The sequence below is a fragment of the Excalfactoria chinensis genome, chromosome 12 (assembly GCF_039878825.1).
Source record: "Excalfactoria chinensis isolate bCotChi1 chromosome 12, bCotChi1.hap2, whole genome shotgun sequence".
Classification (NCBI taxonomy): Eukaryota; Metazoa; Chordata; class Aves; order Galliformes; family Phasianidae; genus Excalfactoria; species Excalfactoria chinensis.
In genome coordinates this window covers 78,510-100,805 of record NC_092836.1, presented here as the reverse complement: position 1 = coordinate 100,805, position 22,296 = coordinate 78,510, and the positions used below count along the sequence as shown (strand labels likewise).

The window sequence follows — 22,296 nt, the reverse complement described above, 5'->3', positions numbered from 1 at the left end:
GCTGGAGAGCTGGGCTGAAGCCAATGAGATGAGGTTCAACAAGACCAAATGTCGAGTCCTGAACTTCGGCCACAACAACCCCAGACAGCGCTATAGGCTTGGGGCAGAGTGGCTGGAGGACTGTGTGGAGGAAATGGACCTGGAAGTACTGATTGATGCACAGCTGAACATGAGCCGACAGTGTGCCTGGGTGGCCAAGAAGGCCAACGGTATCCTGGCTTGCATAAAGAATGGTGTGGTGAGCAGGACTAAGGAAGTCATCCTGCCCCTGTACTCGGCATTGGTGAGGCCTCACCTCGAGTACTGTGTCCAGTTTTGGGCAACTCAGTACAAAAAAAGATATGGAACTACTGGAGCAGGTCCAGAGAAGGGCAACGAGGCTCATGAAGGGCTTGGAGAATCAGCCCTACGAGGAGAGGCTAAGGAAGCTGGGGCTGTTTAGTCTGGGGAAAAGGAGGCTGAGAGGAGACCTTATCGCGCTCTTCCAGTTCCTGAAAGGTTCTTACAGCAAGAGTGGGGCAGGTCTCTTCTCACTAGTGACAAGTGACAGGACGAGGGGAAATGGCCTCAAGTTGCGCCAGGGCAAGTTCAGGTTGGATATTAGGAAGAACTTCTTTACAGAAAGGGTAGTTAGGTACTGGAATAGGCTCCCCAGGGAGGTGGTTGAATTGCCATCCCTGGATGTGTTTAAGAGCCGTTTGGATGTGGTACTCAGGGATATGATTTAGCAGAGGTTTTTTTAGAGATGGGGTACTGGTTAGGCTGTGGTTGGACTTGATGATCTTCAAGGTCTTTTCCAACCTGGGTAATTCTATGATTCTAAGGGACTGTAGCATTCTACCAGCCTACACAAGCTGGTTCTTCTTGTAAGTATCCCAAATTGGGTCAGCCTTGGGGCCAAGCAGGAAAGCTATGTTAGTATCTTTCCACTGATGTTAGCCTGATGGTGTTGACTACTGTGCTACTGTGACTTAACTTTTTTATTTTTATTTTTTGCCTTAGATCGTTACACTGACTCTACAAGCTACAAACACATCTCAGCAGCTGTTCTTCATACCAAGAGGCATGCTTCAGACAGCTCTGAGTAAAGCAGGTAGAGGGGTCTAAACAGTATCTTCAGCCAGAAGAGTCAGTACAACTGCACACCATATGCAGAAAGCCCTATCTTCCATCAGGTCAGAACAGTACTAATAGAATTGCATCCAAAGCACCAGATCTGTCACTGTAGATTTTTCAAAACCCTCCTGAGACATCCAGAAACTTCTGGCTACAGCCATGGTCTATGATGAGTGCTGATGAGATTGTCTGCCAGCTCCAACATGTGTTAAACTTCTGTGCAGTGAACATACCACTGGCAGGTTACTTTTTTTTTTTTTTTTTCTTTTTGGAATGGACAGGTTGAGCATCTTCCTCCATCAGGATATGGCGATCATAAAACGTATTACCAAAACATCAAAATCTGTTCTCTGAACATTTAGAGACAAACTTATGATCTTCCCTAGGCTGCACTGGGACTTACTACAAAATTTCTCATGAGTCTGACTCTTGTCAATTAAGAAGTTTAAAAGTACATAGAATAATGATGGATGGAAGAACAAAAGCTGGCAATGTTTAGCCATAAGCAGCTCACAGACCATGGTTCACTGAGGATCCATACTTTACATTAAATAGTCCACTTTGGTTTGAATAAATCAAGGTTACACTAACTTTGACCAGTATACTTAAAATAAAGTCATTGAAAATAAACTAGCTGAAGGAAAGCAAATAACCCAGATTCCTCCAATTTGATGGGTAAAATGTTAGAAAGAAAAAAAAAAAAAAAAAAAAAGCAAGTGCAGTCTACATTATTGGGACAAAAGAAAACCTAAAAAACAAGATACAACAGGCAAAGGCTAATCAACTTGGTAACAAGAGAACAGGGATTTCTTTGCACTGCCAGGACCAACCAGTCCCATCTGCCTATTCCAGAATGAATCCTTAACTTTCAGCTGAGTTCCCTGAAGGAACTACACTACCTTAAGTGGGGCAAATACAACACCAGCAGATACCAAATTTGTGAGATAGCACAATGTTTCCACTCTTCCAGTTCCTTAGCAGAGTAAATGCATGGAAATAGCATCATTTTGGCAGTAAAAGTCTCCACCGAAAGGCCAAAAAGGTTCTGTTACTCTGAATGAATATCTCCTCCAGTCAGGCCTGGAAACCACTCCTACAGCATGCCTGAGAAGCCTTATTTTTTTCCTTTCTGAAAGCAGCTAGAGTGTAGTTTAGTTCCTCGTCTTTATTACCAACATATGGTTTTACTTAAGAAGACAGGATTTGAGACATGACAATGAGCACTTCAAAGCTGTTTACTTGAAAAAGGTGGTGATGAGAACAAGGTGAAACAAGTATCTGAGCTGTGATACACTGACAAGGAAGCCTCTGGTCCTAGTTTGCCATCAATGGGGTGTTGCATCTTGAGGGCTGCGTTGACTCTGTGACCACTTGGTGACACCTACCAGTGGGACCTGAGCCATCATGGTGTGCACAGCAAAGCAGCATTTTCTACTGATGTGATTATTTCTAATGCCATTCAAATGTACAGAAAGGATTAATTGATTCATCATAACCTTTAATGCTATTAAGAGTATTGGGAAGCTTTAGCAAGGCAATAGTACCCCTACAATCTGAGAGACTTACACATTGTAAAATTAGCAGTGGTTTCTCTAGGTGTCCTGAATATGATACTAGGCAACAGGTGAATATAAAGACCCAACAGTAGCTGGTGTAGGAAAGGTAAACTTTCCATCACTATCGCTTTCTAGATCAAATGTGATTGCAACAGAAAAACCTGCAGGTTTTTCTGAATGCCTCTACAGCATGTAGTTGTCATTCAAACACCAGCAGAGTACATATGGGATAGGCTATGGATAAAGACACCAGAGAAAAAAAACAAAACAAATGAAATTCCTGATCCCATTCCCATAAAAATTTTTAACCTCTTCTGAACTGTGGAGTGTCTGAACTAGCAGTCAAGAATGAAAACATTCTTCTCCCTCAGTCTCTAAACAAGGTGCCATTCCCTCACAATTAAGAAACTCAGAGACAATCAAATCTTACGAGATTTTTTCTTGGTGAATCCATCAGAAAACATTTAGTAGCCTTTAAGTGAACACACGTATTTGGTGATGGAGGAAAAAAAAAAACAAAACCAAAGATTTGTACTCAAAAGCTCATTTTTGAAGAGGCTGATCTTTCAGAACTTCCTAACTTGAGAGAACAGAAAATGAGACAGAGAAACTGACACTTCTCAACTCCTGAGTGGCTTAACTTCACAAATTACTGCATTCATTCAAGAGTTTGTTTCAGGCCCATCTTGTATTTTATCCCCTTTTGGTCCTCTACCTTATATAACTAACAAAATAATGAGCAGAACACTGAGGAAATCTTTGTATTCCAGTGGGACTGGTAGACAGAGCAACAAAATTTCAAAAAGACAGGTTTCAGTAGAATAATCTGAACAATATATACAGGACTATAACATACTTAGAACCCGAACAAGATTTTCCAAACAAAAATGATTACCAAATCAAATAGAAGAACTTTCACAGTTATAACTTAACAGTTACCGGTACCTTAACTTAATGATTAAGCATCAATAAAACAGTGACAAACCCCCTGATGCCTGCACATAAATTGCCAGGTCAGACCCTGAACCAGTGGTTGAGCAACACGTAAGATGTCGGTGACCCAGGGAACTCATGTGCTACAGTGCACATGAGTGACCAGAAGGAACTTGAAGCATCCCTTTCCTGGAACTGTTGCAGCAAAGGCAAGGAAGCTATCCTGACAGTAATATAGCATTATAGCAGCTATTAACAGCATGGCTAATTGCAATGATGCACACCACAAGATTTACATCTCTACAAAGAAGAATAGTCAAGACATGTTAAGGACCCAGTTATTCTTTCCAGTATACTGCAAAGAAGTGGCCTCTCCTAGATGCTCAAGTATAGTGTACCGTACACGTACTCTGCTTCGGTCCTGCATTTACATGTTCTCTATAATATACCAAGCAGAGCAAATAGTGAGACACTGGGCTTATAAGAAGTGCACAGTGGAACTGAAGGTGCCTTCATCATCATCTCCAACACTGCAAGCAATAGTCTAAGCTTGATCAAGCTCCTTGAGAAGGCATTCCCATTGCTGAATTAAGTCCCTATAATACCGTTACATGTTAGAAAACACAGCAACAATAGCACAGTAGTAAAGCCACAGCAAACAAAGACAAGCACAAATGTGACAGTCATAAAAACAAAAAGAGAAAAACAAAAACTGCTTACCTTGGGAAGGTCATAGATACACAGGGAACTCTAGCAAAATACCAGCACCCCCGTTGCCAATCCTTAAATGAGGTCTGGCAAGGGATGGATCCGGGCTCCACCCTTCCAGTCACTCAGGTACACTGCATGCACCTGAGCTCCCCTGGGCTGGCCCTGCCTTTCCACCAGGTACTTAATCACTGTTTCAGGCCATGCTCAGCATTTTCACTATACCCCCTATGCTATGTCTTGATTGCTTAGCTGCCTGAAAACAGCTCTGTAGATCATGTTGAAGAGCTGATATCTCTAAACCAGTATGCTATGGAAACTGTATGCAAATATGTTTCACTAGTGTCAAATAACGTGCTTGGCCATGTAGAAGTCAGATAAAATGGGGATAACTAAGGCAAATGGATGGGCAATTTCCGACCAATTTATCAAAACAATGATGGACTCCAACTTAGCAGCTAGAAAGTATTGTTTCTAGTTGGGCAGTTTCTGGTTTGCTGAAATACAGCTGTCTGCAGTATATTTGACACATTTAAGGTTGCTCTCCTTTATTTCTCTGCTGCTAATATCTGTGAAGGCTCTTCAGCTTTTGCAGCTCATCTGTGAGGTCCAGTGAACAATTAACAGTGCAGTGCTGATTTTGTTACTTTTTTCTACTTGAGAGTCACAAGGATAACCTGGGGTTATTTTCTTTTGCCTTCTCAGGGAATTTCTTTCCAAGTGGTAAGCATGCTCGCTTTGACGGCTGTCATTCCCTACTGTCTCATAACCTACATCCAAGGTGTTTACTGTTACCTAGGCAGTGGCTGATCTGCTATAGGGACAGAAAATCTTCTGCAATAAAGCCACTAGCAGGTGGTTTATATTATATCGGAACTCTCCCTCAGGCATTGCAAGCAATTCCTGATAGACATGTGTGTGTTGCCTCATGAAATTCTGAGCCTAGAGCCCTAGTTTTGTGCACTGTGACTACCTGTGTCAAAGTGTGGTCCCCAGCTTGTACAGCTGCCCTATCCCAAGCTAGGCCACACTGAATATTACTGGAGTTGCACTATCAGAAAAAAGAAGCTTAATAGGAATCTAAGTGATTCCATTGAAACCAACCCCCCATGCCTCAAAGCTCTGCTCCTGTCTGACTCTTTCTGAAGAAACAGGGTGTAACCTTACTATCTCCTTCTCTGATCTGGACCTAATGTGCACGCCAGTCTCAGGGCCCCAAAAGTGCTGCTGGCCAACCCTTTCCCCTGTGAATGAGAAATGCTAACAAGAGGAACCTGTAGCAAGAAGAGACTAGTGGCATACTCCTTTACAATACTTCAAAAAGCATTATTCAGGTGTAAACCATTCTTCCTCAAATTCATCTCAGTCCCTTCAATGCTTTTATGTCTCCTAAATTACAGCTAAGTAAGATATGATTCCGTGATTCTTACATGGCAATTAGTTTTGAATGATTAAAATGATTTGCTTACCATACATAACAGCTGGAGCATCTCCACATATCTGGAAACAGAAACAAACTTTTATTAATTGCCATCAAACCAATGCTGAATAAATAAGGGTAGACTATATAGCTTCAGTTTTAGGAGAGCAATATACAGGCTGTAAAAATAAACTCACGCTTTTTCTGAAGACATCAGCTCCTGGGCAATGAGGGAAGCTCTGGGTTGGCCTTCTTTCTGTAAAAAGCAAAACCCAGAGACAGTTATGAGATGTGTCATGCCAAGACGGGAAACAGACAAAGAGAACAATTTCAACTGACCCATTCCTACAGTAAAGACAGGGACCATGTTTTTATTCTTTCTTATTCATCCCAAAGTCCTCTCCATGACAAGGTATTTCTGCTATTCATACACTAATAGCATAGTACGATGTAACAGCTGGTAAGGGAGATGCCAACTTGGAAAAACTGTCTTCTTATGAAAAAAATCCAGAAAATATCTGTTGATTTTTACAGGCACAGAATTTGTCAGAGAAGTGGAAAGTGTTTAACTTTGATTAAGCTATTGTTTCATGGCTGTTGTGGCTTGCAACATGGATTTAGTACTCCCAATTAAATAGAAAATGTGGAAACGGAGATTCTTTATCAAAATGGTCATATTCCAAAGTGTTTTGACTGCTGTAAAAACTGCAGAAGCAAAGAAGGCAAACAGCTTTACTGTGTACTAAATAAAATGGCCATAAACATCTTTAGAAAACAAACAGTCCATTACTCCCACAAAGAATACTGTCTCAAATCTCAGTGGCAAACATCTGATCTAAAAACCTTAGAAAGAAGAAAAATGTATAGCTATAAGGTGAAAATCACTAATTAGAGTATTTGGGTCCTATGTCATGACTCACCCTTATGAACAAAGCATTGAAGTATTCACCGACAGTGAATCTACTAAGGAAAGTGTGACTTATTTAGCAGTGTTGAAATAGGAAACTAAAATAGTAGTTTAGAAGTAGCAAAGTAGCCTTCAGTGATCTAAAGTGGGCCCATGGGAAATGTGTTTAGTAGAAAGACTTAATGACATTGTATGCCAGGTCAGCTATTCTGGAAACCCATTGCTTACAGATCCTGCTTCTGAAAGCATACTCAGGAGAGAATGGAACTCGTGGAGATGTAATGCAGTCCCTTAACACAACAGTCAGGTGGGAAGTTTGTGGTCACACCTTCTCCACTGATTCTATATGAGAGGGCTGGTAGATGTCAGGGAACACTAAGCTTAATCAGGACTCCTCAGAAGTAGTACAAATGCTGACTTTCCAAATCCAGTTTGATAATTTAGATAAACAATTAGGATTTACACTTTAATAGTAGATTTGAGCAGTAAAAAATGTCTAAGCCAGTGGATCATAAATATATACTTTCTCCTCTCTGTCCCTTTTTCCCATTAGCAATCCCTTTGGATACAGGTATCCACTGTGATAACACAGTGTCTGAGTTGTTAGAAGTCCCATTCCATTCTCTTCCCTTACAAAGTTTCTCATTCATTCTGCCTGCAGTGAACTGAAAGCATCATGAGGAAAAATGAAACATTTCCTGAAATGCTGGAATCTTAAGTATAGCCATGTGGATACCTGGAACATAAAAATCCACTTGCAAGGCCAACCAAAACATAATCAATGTGATTTCACCACCCAATATCCATAAATTAACAGAGGAATATGTGATGGAAGAGAAGTTATATTTTTAAGACTCTTTTAGTTTTAATAACCGTAGGTATTGATTACAAAATTCCTTACAAAAGCAAGGAATTCAAACCTGATGCTCAACCAACTAGCAAATTCATCTCTGCCTATTTCAGAAGAACAAAGGGCCATTCAAAGTATGCTGCAAATAATGTATGACTGCACATGTAAGCAAAGGAAATGCTTCTGCTTTTGTGAGGAGACTAAGGAACCCTGGGTCCCTAGTGGGTGCTTAGTGGGTGTATCCTCCATGGGTTTTCACTCTGGAGATGACAAACCCCAAGAATGATTATGTCATTATCAAAGTGAATGAGGGAAAAAGTCCTTGAACTCCATTGATGATGGGTTAAATGAGTCACAAAAAATAAACACAGTGACCATAGCCAGGCTCATTTTAGCAGCGCCCTTTACCAGGACAAGAGGCAATGGGCACAAACTGGAAAACAAGAAGTTCTGTCTAAACAGCAAGAAATGGTTCTGCACTGTGCAAATGACAGCACTGGCACAAGCTGACCAGAGAGAAAATGGAGTCTCCTTCCTTGGATATCTTCAGAAGCTGCCTGGATATGGGACTGTGCAATAAGTTCTGAGTGTCCCTGCTTGAACAGGGGATGGTTCAGATGACCCAGAGGTTCCCTGCTGATCTCAACTATTTTGTAACCTCATTTTTGCATCTTTAGCTTATTTATGTGTACTTTTACCAGGAAACAACTGAAGACTGCAAGAAACAAAGGAAATAGTGAACTGTTCATTACTCCTAGATGTCTGATGCATCCCTTCTTTAGCATCAGGAGTCTAAATTTATGTCCCCTAGTGTTGTGCTCCTTCTAGCTGATGAGAGCCAAAGAACATTCTGTGAATCAGTTTTTGAGAACAGTGTTACCATTTAACAAAATGCTCTAGAAAGACTTAACACTTTTTTGCTCCCACTGGAAGTATTTCATTGTCCTTTTCTTCCTGGCTCCAGTTTGTGAATATCTCTTGAAGATCACAGAGTACCCCACTGCTGGAAGAACATGCCGGAGTTTTCTCTTCTCTCTCATTTCCTCTACACAGGCATAGCAGTGCAAATGAAAGTGTTTCACCAATGCTAGCTGCTCAGTGCATCTCCTGTGAACAAGCCTGGCTCCACACTGCAAAGGCACAGAGTACGTTTCTCCAGTGGTCCAGACCCATTCTGCTTTTGCATACATGTATTGCCATGCTTTGTAATTCCTCTTGTGATTTATACATCTTAGCTGCTTCATGTTTAACTAGGAAACAAACTATGAGACTGACAACAGTATCTGGAGACAGACTTCCGGGAATAGGGAATAGAGGCAGTGCAGGTCGCTCAACCATAAAATTTCTAAATCAAGCCCAAGTGATTATTATAACATGGCCAAGCTGCCAGATTTTTGGTAACCCTTACTCCTTGTGCTCAACTCTGCAGTGTTGTTGGTCCTTCCCAATTGCCATTTTAGAAGCTGCACTATAGGCCTTTCTGCATGCCTCTGCTTAGCAGAGGGAGACCATGCAGCTATGTGTAGACCCTGGCTTTCTGCCTCACTGAGTCTTCTTGTCTCCATAGCCTCATCATCTCATCCTCCCCAAATCAAAGCACACAACAAAATGTGATTTTTTTTCATAAGAAGACAGTTTTTCAAAGTTGGCATCTCCCTTACCAGCTGTTACATCGTACTATGCTATTAGTGTATGAATAGCAGAAATACCTTGTCATGGAGAGGACTTTGGGATGAATAATATACAATTGCAATGCATAACTGAAGTATCTTTCATTTCCTCAAATCTGAAAAACAGGCTGGTGCCAGGAATGTAGCAAATACAAAACCAGGTTGTATAGCTTAGCTGATCAGTGTAACTTGCAAGGCAAAGATAATGCTGCACAATTACATCTCCAGAGGATGATGAACAAAGCACTACAATCCTGTTCCAAATGGATATTAAGTTTAATGATTTTAAGACCTAGAAATATCTTGCACCTTGCTCAGTTTCTTCTCCCACAGTCAATGTTTTCCAATGTATAATGAAGCACACCACCAGAAATCTTTTGCTTAGAACAATAGCATAAAAACCTAAAAGCCTGTAGATCTTAACACAGTGTACATGTGAACATAGTCCAAGGCAGTTCAAACTGAACAACTTTGGGTTTCATGTCCCTTTTGTCCCCCCTGCCCCCTGGCAGAAGTGCTTGGGAGAAGGGGCAAGCAGTGAAGAGTACACTTGTGGCACATCAGCTTCTCTGTGTGGTAGGGATTCTTCGACTGTAAGGGATGAAGACTCCTTACTGAGTCATGTATATTCTCTAGACTTGCTCTGTGCAATGCCAGGGCATCTGAAATGGGCCTTCACCAGACAAACTTTGCTGAGATTGTACTATGGTGATGGTGGCAATCATTCCTCTCTGAGCCCAGTGCCTGCTTTCTGTTTAGCTGGCCTAGCTGCTTGTATGATAAGAACTAGATTGGTGTCCTGATCCAACCTAAAAAAGTATGGGACTGGGAACAAATCTGCCTCCATGTCTGGAATAGGACTGTATAGCGTAAAAGCAGCACAGGAAGATCAAAGAGCTGTTCACTGGAGCTGAAACATTAGTACTGTTCAAGCCTCAAGTCCAGAGTACTGAGGAAATAACCCTTTGCATTTCAAAAGCAGGGTAACTAGCTAAGACATTGAATCAGCAGCTCCCTTCCTACATGTGTCACTGGCTTGCCATGTTGACACGGACAAACTACATCCGTTTGTGCATTTGTGTGTGTGTGTGTCCTGTTCTGCAGACTCTGTATCACAGAATCACAAAATGGCCCAGGCTGGAAGGGACCTCAAGGATCATGAAGCTCCAACCCCCCCCATCACAGGCAGGGCCACCAACCTCTACATTTAATACTAGGCCACTTTGCCCAGGGCCCCATCCAACCTCATCTTGAACACCTCCAGGGATGGATGGGGCATCCACAACCTTTCTGGACAGCCTGTTTCAGCACCTCACCACTCTCCTGGTAAAGAACTTCCCCTGACATCCAACCTACATCTTCCCTCCTTCAACTTAAAACCATTTCCCCTTGTCCTACTATTATTGGCCCTTTCAAAGAGTTTACTCCCCTCCTGATTATAGGTTCCCTTCAGGTACTGAAAGGCTGCAATAAGGTCACCCCACAGCCTTCTTCTCAGGCTGAACAAGCCCAGCTCCCTCAGACTGTCTTCGTAGGGGAGGTGCTCCAGCCCCCTGACCATCTTTGTGGCCCTTGTCTGGACCCTCACCAACAGTTCCCTGTCTTTCTTGTATTGGGGGTCCCAGACCTGAACACCCTGGACACAGTACTCCAGGTGGGGCCTCAAGAGAACAGAGTAGAAAGGGACAATCACCTCCCTGTCCCTGCTGGCCACCCCTCTTCTGATGGAGCCCAGGATACCATTTGCTTTCCTAGCTGCAAGAGCACACTGCTGGTTCATGTTAAGTTTTTCATCCACCAGGACCCCTAGGTCCTTCTCTGCAGGACTACTCTCAAGGACTGCTCCTTCCAGTCTGTATGAGAACGCCTGGGATTCCGCTGGCTCAAGTGCAAACCCTTGCACTTTGCTCTGTTGAAACTCATTAGGTTCACCCAGGCCCACCTTTCAAGTCTGTTGAGGTACCTCTGACTGACATCCCTTCCTTCCACCGTGTCAGCTGCACCACTCAGATTGGCGTCATCAGCAAGCTTGATGAGGGTGCCCTCAACTTCGTCATTGATGTCATTGATAAAGATGTTAAAGAGCACCAGTCCCAAGACAGACCCCCGCAGGACACCTCTTGTTACCAGCCTCCACCTAGACATAGAACCATGAATCACAACCCTCTGTTTGTGGTTGTTTCAACAAATCAGGTGGTCCACCCATCAAATCCACATCCCTACAATTTGGAGATAAGGATGTGGTGGGGGATCATGTCAAAGGCCTTGCTCAAGTCCAGGTAAATGACATTGGTCGCCTTCCCCTTGTCTACCAATGCTGTCACTCCATGATAGAAGGCCAGCAGATTGGTTATGCACGACCTTCCCCTGGTGAACCTGTGCTGGCTGTCTCAGATAACATGCTCATTCCTCATGTAATCAAGCACGTCCTCCAGGAGGAGCATGTCATCCAGGAGGGATGTATGTTTACGTTAAGTGCATTGTAGGTGGATGGCACATAGCACAAGAGTGCTACTGTTGCTATCAGAGGCTTAAAACAGTTTGCAAGCCAGCCTCTGAGCTGAGTGACTTCTTAATGCCCCTTTTGTAATTATTATGAACTATGGTAGCAGTTCACAGTGATATCACTGTGGTGCCAACAGTAAACTGAAGAATTAGGCCTGTGAATAAGTGAGAGGAAATGCAGTCCACATCTCTTTTCTCCCAGGCTCCTTTCTTGAAGAGTTGTATTGCAGCTCTCCTGGGGATTCTGTGTAATTCTATAAATCAAGAGCTGTCCCTTGAAAGGCGTCTAAATTTGGTGCTTCCTCAAAGCAACATGAATCTGTCAGTTTCCAACATGTAATTGGGTTATGTATGTGAAGGATAAAGATTTGCAAAACCATATGATTAATGAAACTTAGAAGCCAAGCCTACCCAGTGGAAATGGATAAGAAACAGCAAAGGCAGTTTTGTGTTCAGCTGCCATGAGACAGAAGCTCCTCCCCTTGCAATGACATCTCTGTGGCTGAAATTAATGTTGCCTCTATTTGTGTGTGGTTCCCTCCATGCTCTATACTGGGTTGCAGAACTTTTTTGGACACTGCCGTTTGTTTTTGTAGCTGGGAGAAGAGTGCAACATCTCTACCTCCAGTGCTGCCTTCTCAGAAGTACGGCATCACAAACTGTTTTTCTGTGAAATTATCCTTTGTGTCCCCCAAGTACACCACCATGTAGTGGTGACATTCACCCTTCCAGTCTGGATAGATTTTGCTACAATAACGACCTAAAGGATGAGATGAAATGCTTTGTCTTTTCATTGACATAAAATGCAGCTACATCTGGTCTGAATTTACTTTCTTTTATGCTGTTTTACTCTGGCTACATGTTACCCACCTCACTAGAAACTTCCCCTTTTTGCCAGCAGGGCAGAGTTCCTGTAACATATTGTTGTTTTGGGGCTGAAACTAAAGGGTATTTGCATACATTTGAATTTCCCATAAAGTGCTTTCTTCTTCCAAAGGCATCCAGCCTAGGATGCTCTTCTGCAAGACACTTGAGAAATTCATTCTTAAATTGCAGCTGGGTTTCTGTCCCTTCCCATTTCCACATAACCCAACACCTGTGCTTTATGAGTTTCTTCAGAGAACCTTCATACCACCATGAAAAGCATGCCACACGACTCCCTGTGGAGGTATGTCCTGCAGCTGTTTGTCCTTACCCAAGCCTTGGTTTGCCTGATATAGGTTAATGTGGTAGAAAGGGAGATGCACTCATAAAACTATTTGAGTGAATCCCTTGAAAGATCGGGGGGTCCCACCATGAACCTAAAGACTTGCCCCCGGTGGCGCACGGTGGAAGAACTGCCTCTTGCAACACCGGAGGCCCGGGTTCGAATCCCCCCTGTGGCGCAAGTGGTTGAAGTGCTGCGCTGCTACACAGAGGGCTCGAATCCTGGGGGTTGGACTCGATGATCTCTAAGGTCCCTTCCAACTCACACAATACTATGATACTAGCATCTAGCTTTCTGCCATGGAATGGAACTTTGATCTGTATTCTGCATCAGACTGACTTTTTTTTTTTTTTTTTTAAATTTTTTTTTTTTTTTTTTCATTCTTCAAAGAATCCCACATAAAAATCACTCTTCCTTTCCAGGCCCTTGTCTCTGTCCACAGGTGAGGGGAAAGTGTTATCTCTGGGCTTCTCCTGTATCATGACAGCTGGAGGTTGTAGGAGCTTAGTGATAAACAAAGGGAAACAACCAGGGAGAATATTTAACCATAAAATGTAGCTAGAAGAAAGGAGCTACTTGCTTGAAGACAGTAACACAAGAGTAGGCACAAATGTGACTGGTATCACTGACTCTTTACATACAGCAGTAGGGTTAGCATTATCAACAGTAAGGCAAATACCCATAATATGTAAATAGATTGCTAATGTATATCCCAGCCCCCTTCTCCCTTTCCTTCTCTGGTGCCAGGGTATAGGGAGCACCTACTGACAAAGTGGTTAAGCCCATTATCATTTTCAATACCTGGGGGCTGAGTTGCCAGGAGATGGTGGCACCCATCCAGGAAGAGGGAAGCCTAACAGCACAGCGAGTACTGTCTATAAAATCAGGCAGCAGTAAGCCCTAAGTGGCACTTAGACCAGAGCTTCTGCTGTCTGGCAAAACTTATGATTCCTGCAGAGGGCAGAGATGCCTCCACCACTGTCTAATTCCTTCAAGAATCAAATGAGGGACTTGTGTTCTTTTATGTAAAGGTTTATTCCAGGATACGATTGCATCCTGCACTGATAAACATTGAAGTTATCTATGGAAAGTTCATTCAGGTCTACCTGAAAAGCCTGTAACCATATTGATTAACCTTTTCCTTTCTTCCTTTCCTTCTTCTTTTTTTCCAGCACCCAACCCTGTAGGATGCCCTCATTCTGCCAATGATCTGTTAAGAATCTGCCTGTCCTCTGTAGTGTCCAGTGACAGCAAGTGATGGTAGACTAGCTGATGTACCAACATATCCAGGCATCTTCCTCAAACTAGTAAGGCAATTCAGAATCTCAGGCCACAACTAGCAGTAGGTGAGACCTACCAGCAAATGTTGATTTTAGTCCATTTCAAATTATCATAGAATCATAGAATTACCCAGGTTGGAAAAGACCTCAAAGATCATCAAGTCCAACCACAGCTCAGTTTCTTAAAATCAAGATTATATTGTAGGTATTTTTGACCCTCTTTTTAAAAGTGAAAATTCTGAGGCTGCTAAAAAACAAAACAACAACAACAAAATACTTCCACCAAAGGGAGCTCAGTTTGAACTAATGTCTAGTTAAATCTATTAAGCTCACGGTTTAGTGGTAAAAAACAGTCATGGAGTTCATGGTGTGAATCTAGCTCAGTGGTAACAGGAAAAATCTGTGGTCTACATCCTGGTTTTTGAGCATAGGTGAGAGATATTTCATTTGATACAAATAGTTTGTTTCTAACAAGAATACTTAATTTTTTTTTCATTGTGGGCAGCTTAAATGCCATCACATAGCCTTGAGAGCCTAGTACAGAAAAGCTGTGTGTCACTTTCTGATAAACTGGAAGGAATTTAATTAAATGAGCATATATAAAAGTCAAATGAATGAAGGATGGCCTGGAAACTCTTTTAAAATAGCATAGCAGAAGGTCAAAAAGGTATGAGTCTCCACTAGTAACATAAGTGAATGGTACCACTTTTTATAATTTAACTATGTGGAACCATAAAGGTTAAGAAAACTTAGAGCATTCTCTGCCTGAGTGCTTTCTGGGTTGTTACTGCATGCCAGTAGACTAAAAAGAAAGAAATTAAGTGCTCATTTGACCAGAAAGAGAGGATAGTCTTTCACAGAAGAATCAAATCCACCAGACTATTTCTGACGACAAATGCTCAGCTTCTCAAGGTATAAGGAACTCCCTTTGTTCTTTGTTTTCATTTTAAAATAAAATTGATTATGTCAAAAAACCCTCAACATATGGCTACAATTAAAATTGTTTACAGAAAAGGCGTTCAAACAGGCACCCCAAATTTCTCCACATTCATATGAATCTAGTCCTTCAAGAAACCCAGCTGTTGACACAGTTCTTGGAAAAGTGTGTATAAAGCTGATTTTTAAAACTATTTTTATTTAAAAATAGAAAAAAATTGGCAGCAAACTGGAAATCTTTTGGTTCTCCAGCAAGGAGGCTAGGAGAAAGAAAGTGAGAAAAAAATGAAACATCCTCCTTGCATTTTCCTAGAATCATAGAATCATAGAATTACCCAGGTTAAATCATATTTCTGAGCACCACATCCAAATGGCTCTTAAACACATCCAGGGATGATGACTCAACCTAGGGAGCCTATTCCAGTACTTAACTACCCTTTCTGTAAAGAAGTGTTTCCTAATGTCCAACCTAAACTTACCTTGGTGCAACTTGAGGCCATTTCCCCTCGTCCTGTCACTTGTCACCAGTGAGAAGAGACTTGCCCTGCTCTCACTGTAAGCACCTTTCTGATACTGGAAGACAGCAATACAGTCTCCCCTTAGTCTCCCCTCAGCCTCCTTTTCCCCAGACTAAACAGCCCCAGCTCCCTCAGCCTCTCCTCAAGGGTTGATTTTCCAAGCCCTACACAAGCCTCGTTGCCCTTCTCTGGACCTGCTCCAGTACCTCCATGTCTTTTTTGTACTGAGTTGCCCCAAACTGAACACAGCACTCGAGGTGAGGCCTCACCAATGCCGAGTACAGGGCCGGATGACTTCCCTAGTCCTGCTCACCACACCATTCCTGATACAAGCCAGGATGCCATTGGCCTTCTTGGCCACCTGGGCACACTGCTGGCTCATATTCAGCTGGCTGTCCATCAGCACACCAAGGCAGCTTTCCATCAGGCAGCTTTCCAGCCTTTCATAGAGGAATTCACTACTTTTGACAGGGCAATGCAGAAAGTAGAATAACACCTTGATACAAAAGAAAATTATGCTCATCTGAACCATCTTGTTTATTTCATGTCTTTATTTGAACTAAGTTTCCCTGAGAACAAAAAATCAAGCCGACAAACCCCAGAGTGTTTTTTTTTAGTGTGTGCAAAAATGTTTTTTACAAATTCAAATTCAGCTCCTAGTAGACAAGCCCAAATAATCAGTTTTAACAAGATTAGCTCATTTCCAAATCCACGGTACTGTTTTTGGCATCCAGACCAACTTGTCTTTTCCAGTTCTCCTGAGTAACAGTGCTTCTGAATGCTTTCATGTTGTATAGACTCTCTGTGGCTTTTGCTCCAAAAGACAGATTACTTCACTGGGGAGCTGGACAACTTCTTTGCACTTTGTCACTAGAGGGTCAGGCTTTGACAGGGCAGCTAATGTTCCCTTGGCATCTAGAAGATTTGCATGAGAATACAACAAAATAACGCAGAAGCAACTGAGTGGGAGACGCTGTCCTCTGAAGGGAAAACAGCAATTTTTGTGACAAGAGCAGTGGATAAATGGAATTTATCCCATTTGCTCTGAATTACAATGAGCTAGAAGTCCTTGGCTTGGTTGGTTTTTCTTTGTTTCTTTTGGTGTTTGTTTTTTATTTTGTTTTGGTTTTCTGACAGACAATCTGAAACGAGAGCTATCTGGAACCTTGAAAGGTTCTTTTATCACTATTATTCTGTGACTAGACAGGAGAAAGAGAACAGTTAATTATATTTGTATCCTTTATTTCAGGTCTCTGCACTGTTTTCCCTATCTAAGTCTCTTACTTGGCCATTGTTTATGTCTTCAAACATTCTGCAGTAGCAGTTCCAAAGCTGTTAGATGGTGGAAAGAGTTCTGATCTTAGGTTCCCTCTGACTACCTGGATCAGTTGCATCCTTCTAAGAGTCTGGGTCTTGGAAGCAGCTGGGACACACAGGGTTTGACAGCATGGTTCCCAAGACTCTTTTAGTCAGTCCAATGTGATGCCTGCAGTATGTTTGGCCCACGTGAGACCACAAGAACAAAGAAACTCAAAGTACCCTCCACGCCACTTCACTTTTCCTCATCCTGCATACAAACACAGGCTCCTGAATTGGCATACTAAGCACAGCGCTTAGCCATGGATAAAATTGCTGCTGCTCCAACCTCTTTTAAGACTGTAACTACAGCCCAGTAGACTGCAGTATGACTATACTAGGAAGCTCAGGTTATGTCTACTTTTCTGGCCTGCTTTTTCAGCATACTAAGTACATGTGCATAAGTTCATTAGCCAGCTTTGAAATACAACTATTTTAAGACAGTTCCTAAGGAGCTTGTGGAAGTCAGATCTTTTGTGCGCTGTGATCCTTGCAAAAATGACCAAAAAAAATCTCTTCAGCAGCTTTGAATTTCCTTCCAAGTGCTTGGTGACTGCATGCATTTCTCATCTGGACACAAGTCACTATTTTCTTCTAGTTCTGAACGGACATCACAACTAAGGGATGCTGAGAAACCTCACCAGCTTTGGTAACACACTAGTGTATGCTCTATAGATACAAATGGCATGCCAGCTAACTAACAGAACTAGAAAGGAATATGTTTTTCATTTAGCAGGAAATGTCATAGCTTTAAAAGCTTTTCCCTTTCCAAAAGAGTGTGAAAACAGCCAAAAAAATTTGTGCATCTCAGAGAGGAACTCCAATACATTCTCAGAGATTAGGTTGCTTATGGCCACTTTATTTGTTTCAAGTTAGCAAACTGCTCAAACCGCAGCTTGTTCCACTGATACCAGCTCAGCACTCTGCATGACATATCTAGAAGTGAGACAGAATGCAGGGAAAACAAAGGAAACTATTTCAGAGATTAAATCAACAATTTCATTTGCACTTCACTATCATTCTGCTTCTGGTTTCTCTTTTAGTCTCAAGAGCTGGTGCCCTGGTAATGGCAAGATTCTGTTCCCTTCCCTTTAAACCTGCCCTCAGACAAAGCATCTGGGAATGCCAGAAGAGATTAAGTCTCCTTAGAATCAGTATACATACCACTTCATACGTCCTTGACAGAGCTATCCCTTACTCTGCCATCAACTTGGTTTTGGAGGTGCCGTCTGTGCAGGCCCATGATCAGACACAAACTGTCTATAATCTGGAAGCCCTATAGCTATGCTGACACCAACAGACCATGGCAAAGTGAGAGGCAGAGAGAGGTGTAGGAAATGAAGGTTTACCATTTTCCTATGCAACCTCAGTTCCCAGAATTGAATCGTCAGGTTTAAGAAAAGCATGCCCATTTATTACATAAGTACCAAATGGACTGTACAGCAGGTGTTGCTATTACAGAGAGACATAGGTTGATGATAGGGTTATATTAGGTTTTAAGAACTGAATAAAAGGTCTGTGAAAACCAAAGATAAATTTATGCCTAAAACTACTTGATGCTATTTCTTTAATAACTGAACTGTTAGTCAGCTTACTGGAGATTTAGACATCTTGGTATGGTCTTAAACTGTGGTCACGTTTCTTCAGTCTCCTCCGCACTTTGTTCAACAGTTTTTCTAGTCATCAGAAAGCTGTAAAATAAACCTAATCATAAACATATTTTTCAGTGATGAGAGAATTTTGAGATGGCAGAGACCTGTTAAATCATTTGCTCCATCTCCCAACCAATGCATAACTTGTCTCAATAATGTTTTTGTTATTCAGAGTGGCTTATAAATTCTCAGAACTGCAGTCAGATCCTTCTGCTGAGTGAGAAATTTGTCCCAACACTCACAACAGGCCCTTCTTACTGTCCATGTTGCCTACACTGTCTTAGTACTGCAGTTCCTTGTCTCAGCAACATGCTATAGGGGTAAGCTTGCTAGTGCAGCTATTTTACCTTGTTGATGAAGCTGGAATCACCTTGACTGCTCTTCTCATCTTCTGAACTCTTCTGTTCCTCATCTGATGTGATGATCTCCACAGGTATCACAGAGACTGGGCATACCTTATAAGGCTCAGTGTAGGCACTGTAAAGAGAAAGAACAGACCAGCTCACCAACAGTATTCCATTACCTGCTATTGCTCAGACATAGCAAATCCACGCTCTGCTGTTGTGGTTTTGTGCTTTTTGTTGTCGGTATTCCACATCAGAACATCATGCAGAACAGTGGCAACTAAAGGTGCATGTTCTGGTTCCATGTTACCAGCATTTGGGGCATTCTGGGTTCCCGGAGGGAAGGGACAGCATCCCTGGAGGACTTGGCGCGAGGAGGAAGTGGGGTGGGACGCCGGACCGGACCTCAGCCGCTCTCTGCTGTCTCAGCTCGCTGTGGAGCAAATCACGTGCTGCCCTCACACTGTCATGGTTTGACACCTACTTTGGGTACTCTCGTCTCTCTGGTTTTGTTTGATTTCTTACATTTAGTCAATTCCCGTTCCTCCTCAGATCGTTGACATTGTGTTTTCTTTTTGTTAAAACTATCTACTGGCTCCCTGCCCTTCTTCCTCTCCCGAAGCGCATGGCCCGGGGCCTGCCGGGTCATGCGGCAAAGCTCCTTCCTTTTCTTCCTTTTGTTTGCTCCTTTGTCTCATTTTCTTCTTTTTAGGGGTAGCCCCGTGACAATTGCCCAGAACTAATGAGTCAGAGGACAGGGGATCCCTGCAGACCTTCTAGGCATGGAAAGCAAGTTTTCTCAAACTTTGCTTTTTGCTTCCTGGATCAACAACCACTTAGAAGGAGACTCCCAGGGCCTCTGGCAAGACTTAGATGTCCTTTCAGAAACTCTAGACATTTCTGTCTTCACTTTCAAACTGTAGAGTCGTCTGTGTTTCCCATGCAGGTTCAGCTATGCGCCTTTCCTTTATGTACAGAGGCAAGCAGCTTATGCAAGCTGCCAGCAGCTGCACTGTGCATTTGCCAGCAGCTGCACTGTTCCTCACCATTGTCTTCTTTTGTTTATTATTAGTGTCTGCAGTTTTTCAGTGTGGGTGGCAACACAGCACTTCCGAAACACTGCCTAGCTACAATAACAAAGGGGCCACTGTGGATCAGCTCCACCCCTTATTTCTCCACTTTTACTGATGCTAAGTGCTTTATTATTGAACCCAGAGGAGACTTGCATATTCCCATACCGTAACAAACATGTGACTCTAAAGCCAACCTGTCCCACTGACCAGCAGTGATAAATTAAAGCCTCACAGTGCAGAATCATGGGTTGCTCATTTCAATAGTGTGGGAATCAAATGTTGTTTCTGCATTTAGAATAAGATAAGAATATTTTATTTCAAGATCTCATTATATAAGTGAAGCAATTTGTAGTTATTAGGTAGAAGTCATAGGTACAAAACTGCAGCTCCTGTCCAGCTGTCTGAAATAGAACTACTGATTTTTGGTGCTGGACAAATAAGACCTGAGTAATAAAGGATCCAAAGAGGAGAAGTTAAAATAATTAACAATATACCTGTATAAACTAGCAACAATGTATGTTTTAATGTTTTGCTGTATGCATTGCAAAAGTATACAAGTCCTGACATACCTAAGGATGTGCCTGAAGAGATATCGGGAAGGACTGGAATCACCCCCCTCCCCGGACTCTTTGTTTAACAAAGGCCTCTGGGACAGAATGGAAGAAGCTTTGAAGGGAATCAACATATCAATACGATAAGAGTACCGAGACATCTTGGAAACAAAAGCAGCAGGATGGCGACTGACTGGCACAAGATAGCAACAAATTTAACAAATGCAAACCTCGGGTAAAACTGTAACCTGGAATACCCAACCAAAGGGGAAAGGGGAGGGGAAAACATATGGGAGACAAGGTATAAAAACTGTAACATCGTGTCCGTAGGGGCGCTTCTGCTATCATTGCAATCGCGAATAAAAACTGCTTTTATCAGAGATACTGTCCTGACCAAAAATTATTGAGGATATTTCCAACAATAGTAGTATGTTTGGCTGAAACTGAAGCTGGGCGAGTTGTTACAGAAGATGTATTTAGACAAAATTGTTTTGCTTTAAGGAGCAGTTCTTTGCTGGATTTCCTAATCACAGCTGATAACTGCATTCAGGTCTATCCTCAGGTTCAGGACAGCATTTGTAATATTCTGATTATCATCCTATAACCTTTTCCCTCACTAAAAAGTGGACATTATTAGCCTGAAATAGATCAGGCAGGAGGCAAGATAGAAAAAAAGGCATTACCACTGATTCACTGGGCTTTGCTTCAAGCCATGTCAAACTCTTTCTTCAGTTCTGCTTTTATCTTTAATTCATGTAAACTTCTCAATTGTTCTTTTGATCTTTTTGCTTTGTCCTTGCTCTTTATCTTGCCCTAGTCCATCCTCCATACCTCAGTGCTAGTGGAATTTTTTCTACTTAAGTTACTGTAGCTGTCTGCCAAAGGAAATCCCTTTGCAACACGCAATCTGTCGTATTTCTCCCTCTAAGAGATGAAGAATAAAATATGTCAATAAAGCAAGTAAAAGTGAACAATGCTGGTACCTGGTAGTTTGAAATCGAATGGATGACTTAGAGAATGCATGGTCTGCCTTCACACAGAGGTGAGAACACCTAATTCTCAGGACACATTTTCACACACAGAATTATGCTACAGAGTGCCAGCTGTACTAAGTGATGACAGATCTAATTACTGCCTGGGTGTTTTGTTTAATATCAGTGCACAGGTAGTTTATTCCCTAACATGAGTCATCAACAAACAGCATGCTACTCCTGTTTTGTAGTTTCTTCTCCTGCTCCAGATGAATACACAGCTTCTACTGCTTTTGCACACTGGTATGTTTATTCTGTCATCCTCAGATACATTCTGCATTAGGGTCCCCAGAGCCCATAGGGGCAGTCACAAGTAACTAAAGAACTGATCTGTGCTGTAACTCCTACAGAAACCATTCCAGGCACAGTGGATGCTGAGTTTCCCCATAGTTGTTTATGCTTCTGCCAGGTCTTATTCCACTAAATGCAGGAACCTGACCATGAAAAGAAACATATACAACACAAGAGTCAAGTCCTGACCTGCCCCAAGGGCCTCTTGAATGGTACTTTTTCTCATTAGCTATGGCGATAGATGGCAAAATTAACTTCATCTTGTGTCAGGGTGAAGAAGTAAATAAAGCTGCTTATAAAGTGCTGTATTTTTCTGGGTGTTTCCCACAGCTTTGGTGCATGACACCATAAATCAAAGAAAATGTTGTATACTAGAATGCAATATACTCAAA

General features: G+C 42.2%; 1 protein-coding gene across 3 annotated transcripts in view; it reads right to left on the bottom strand.

Annotated features, from left to right (window-relative positions):
* FGD5 (FYVE, RhoGEF and PH domain containing 5) overlaps nt 1–22,296 on the bottom strand; it is a 102,691-nt gene that overhangs the window by 48,977 nt on the left and 31,418 nt on the right. For all 3 annotated transcript variants that reach the window (XM_072347652.1, XM_072347653.1, XM_072347654.1), the window contains exons 3-5: nt 18,962–19,091; nt 5,931–5,989; nt 5,783–5,813 (exon numbers count right to left, since the gene is read on the bottom strand). In XM_072347652.1, coding sequence (XP_072203753.1) covers nt 5,783–5,813; nt 5,931–5,989; nt 18,962–19,091 — 220 coding nt within the window. The remainder of the gene's footprint in view (nt 1–5,782; nt 5,814–5,930; nt 5,990–18,961; nt 19,092–22,296) is intronic.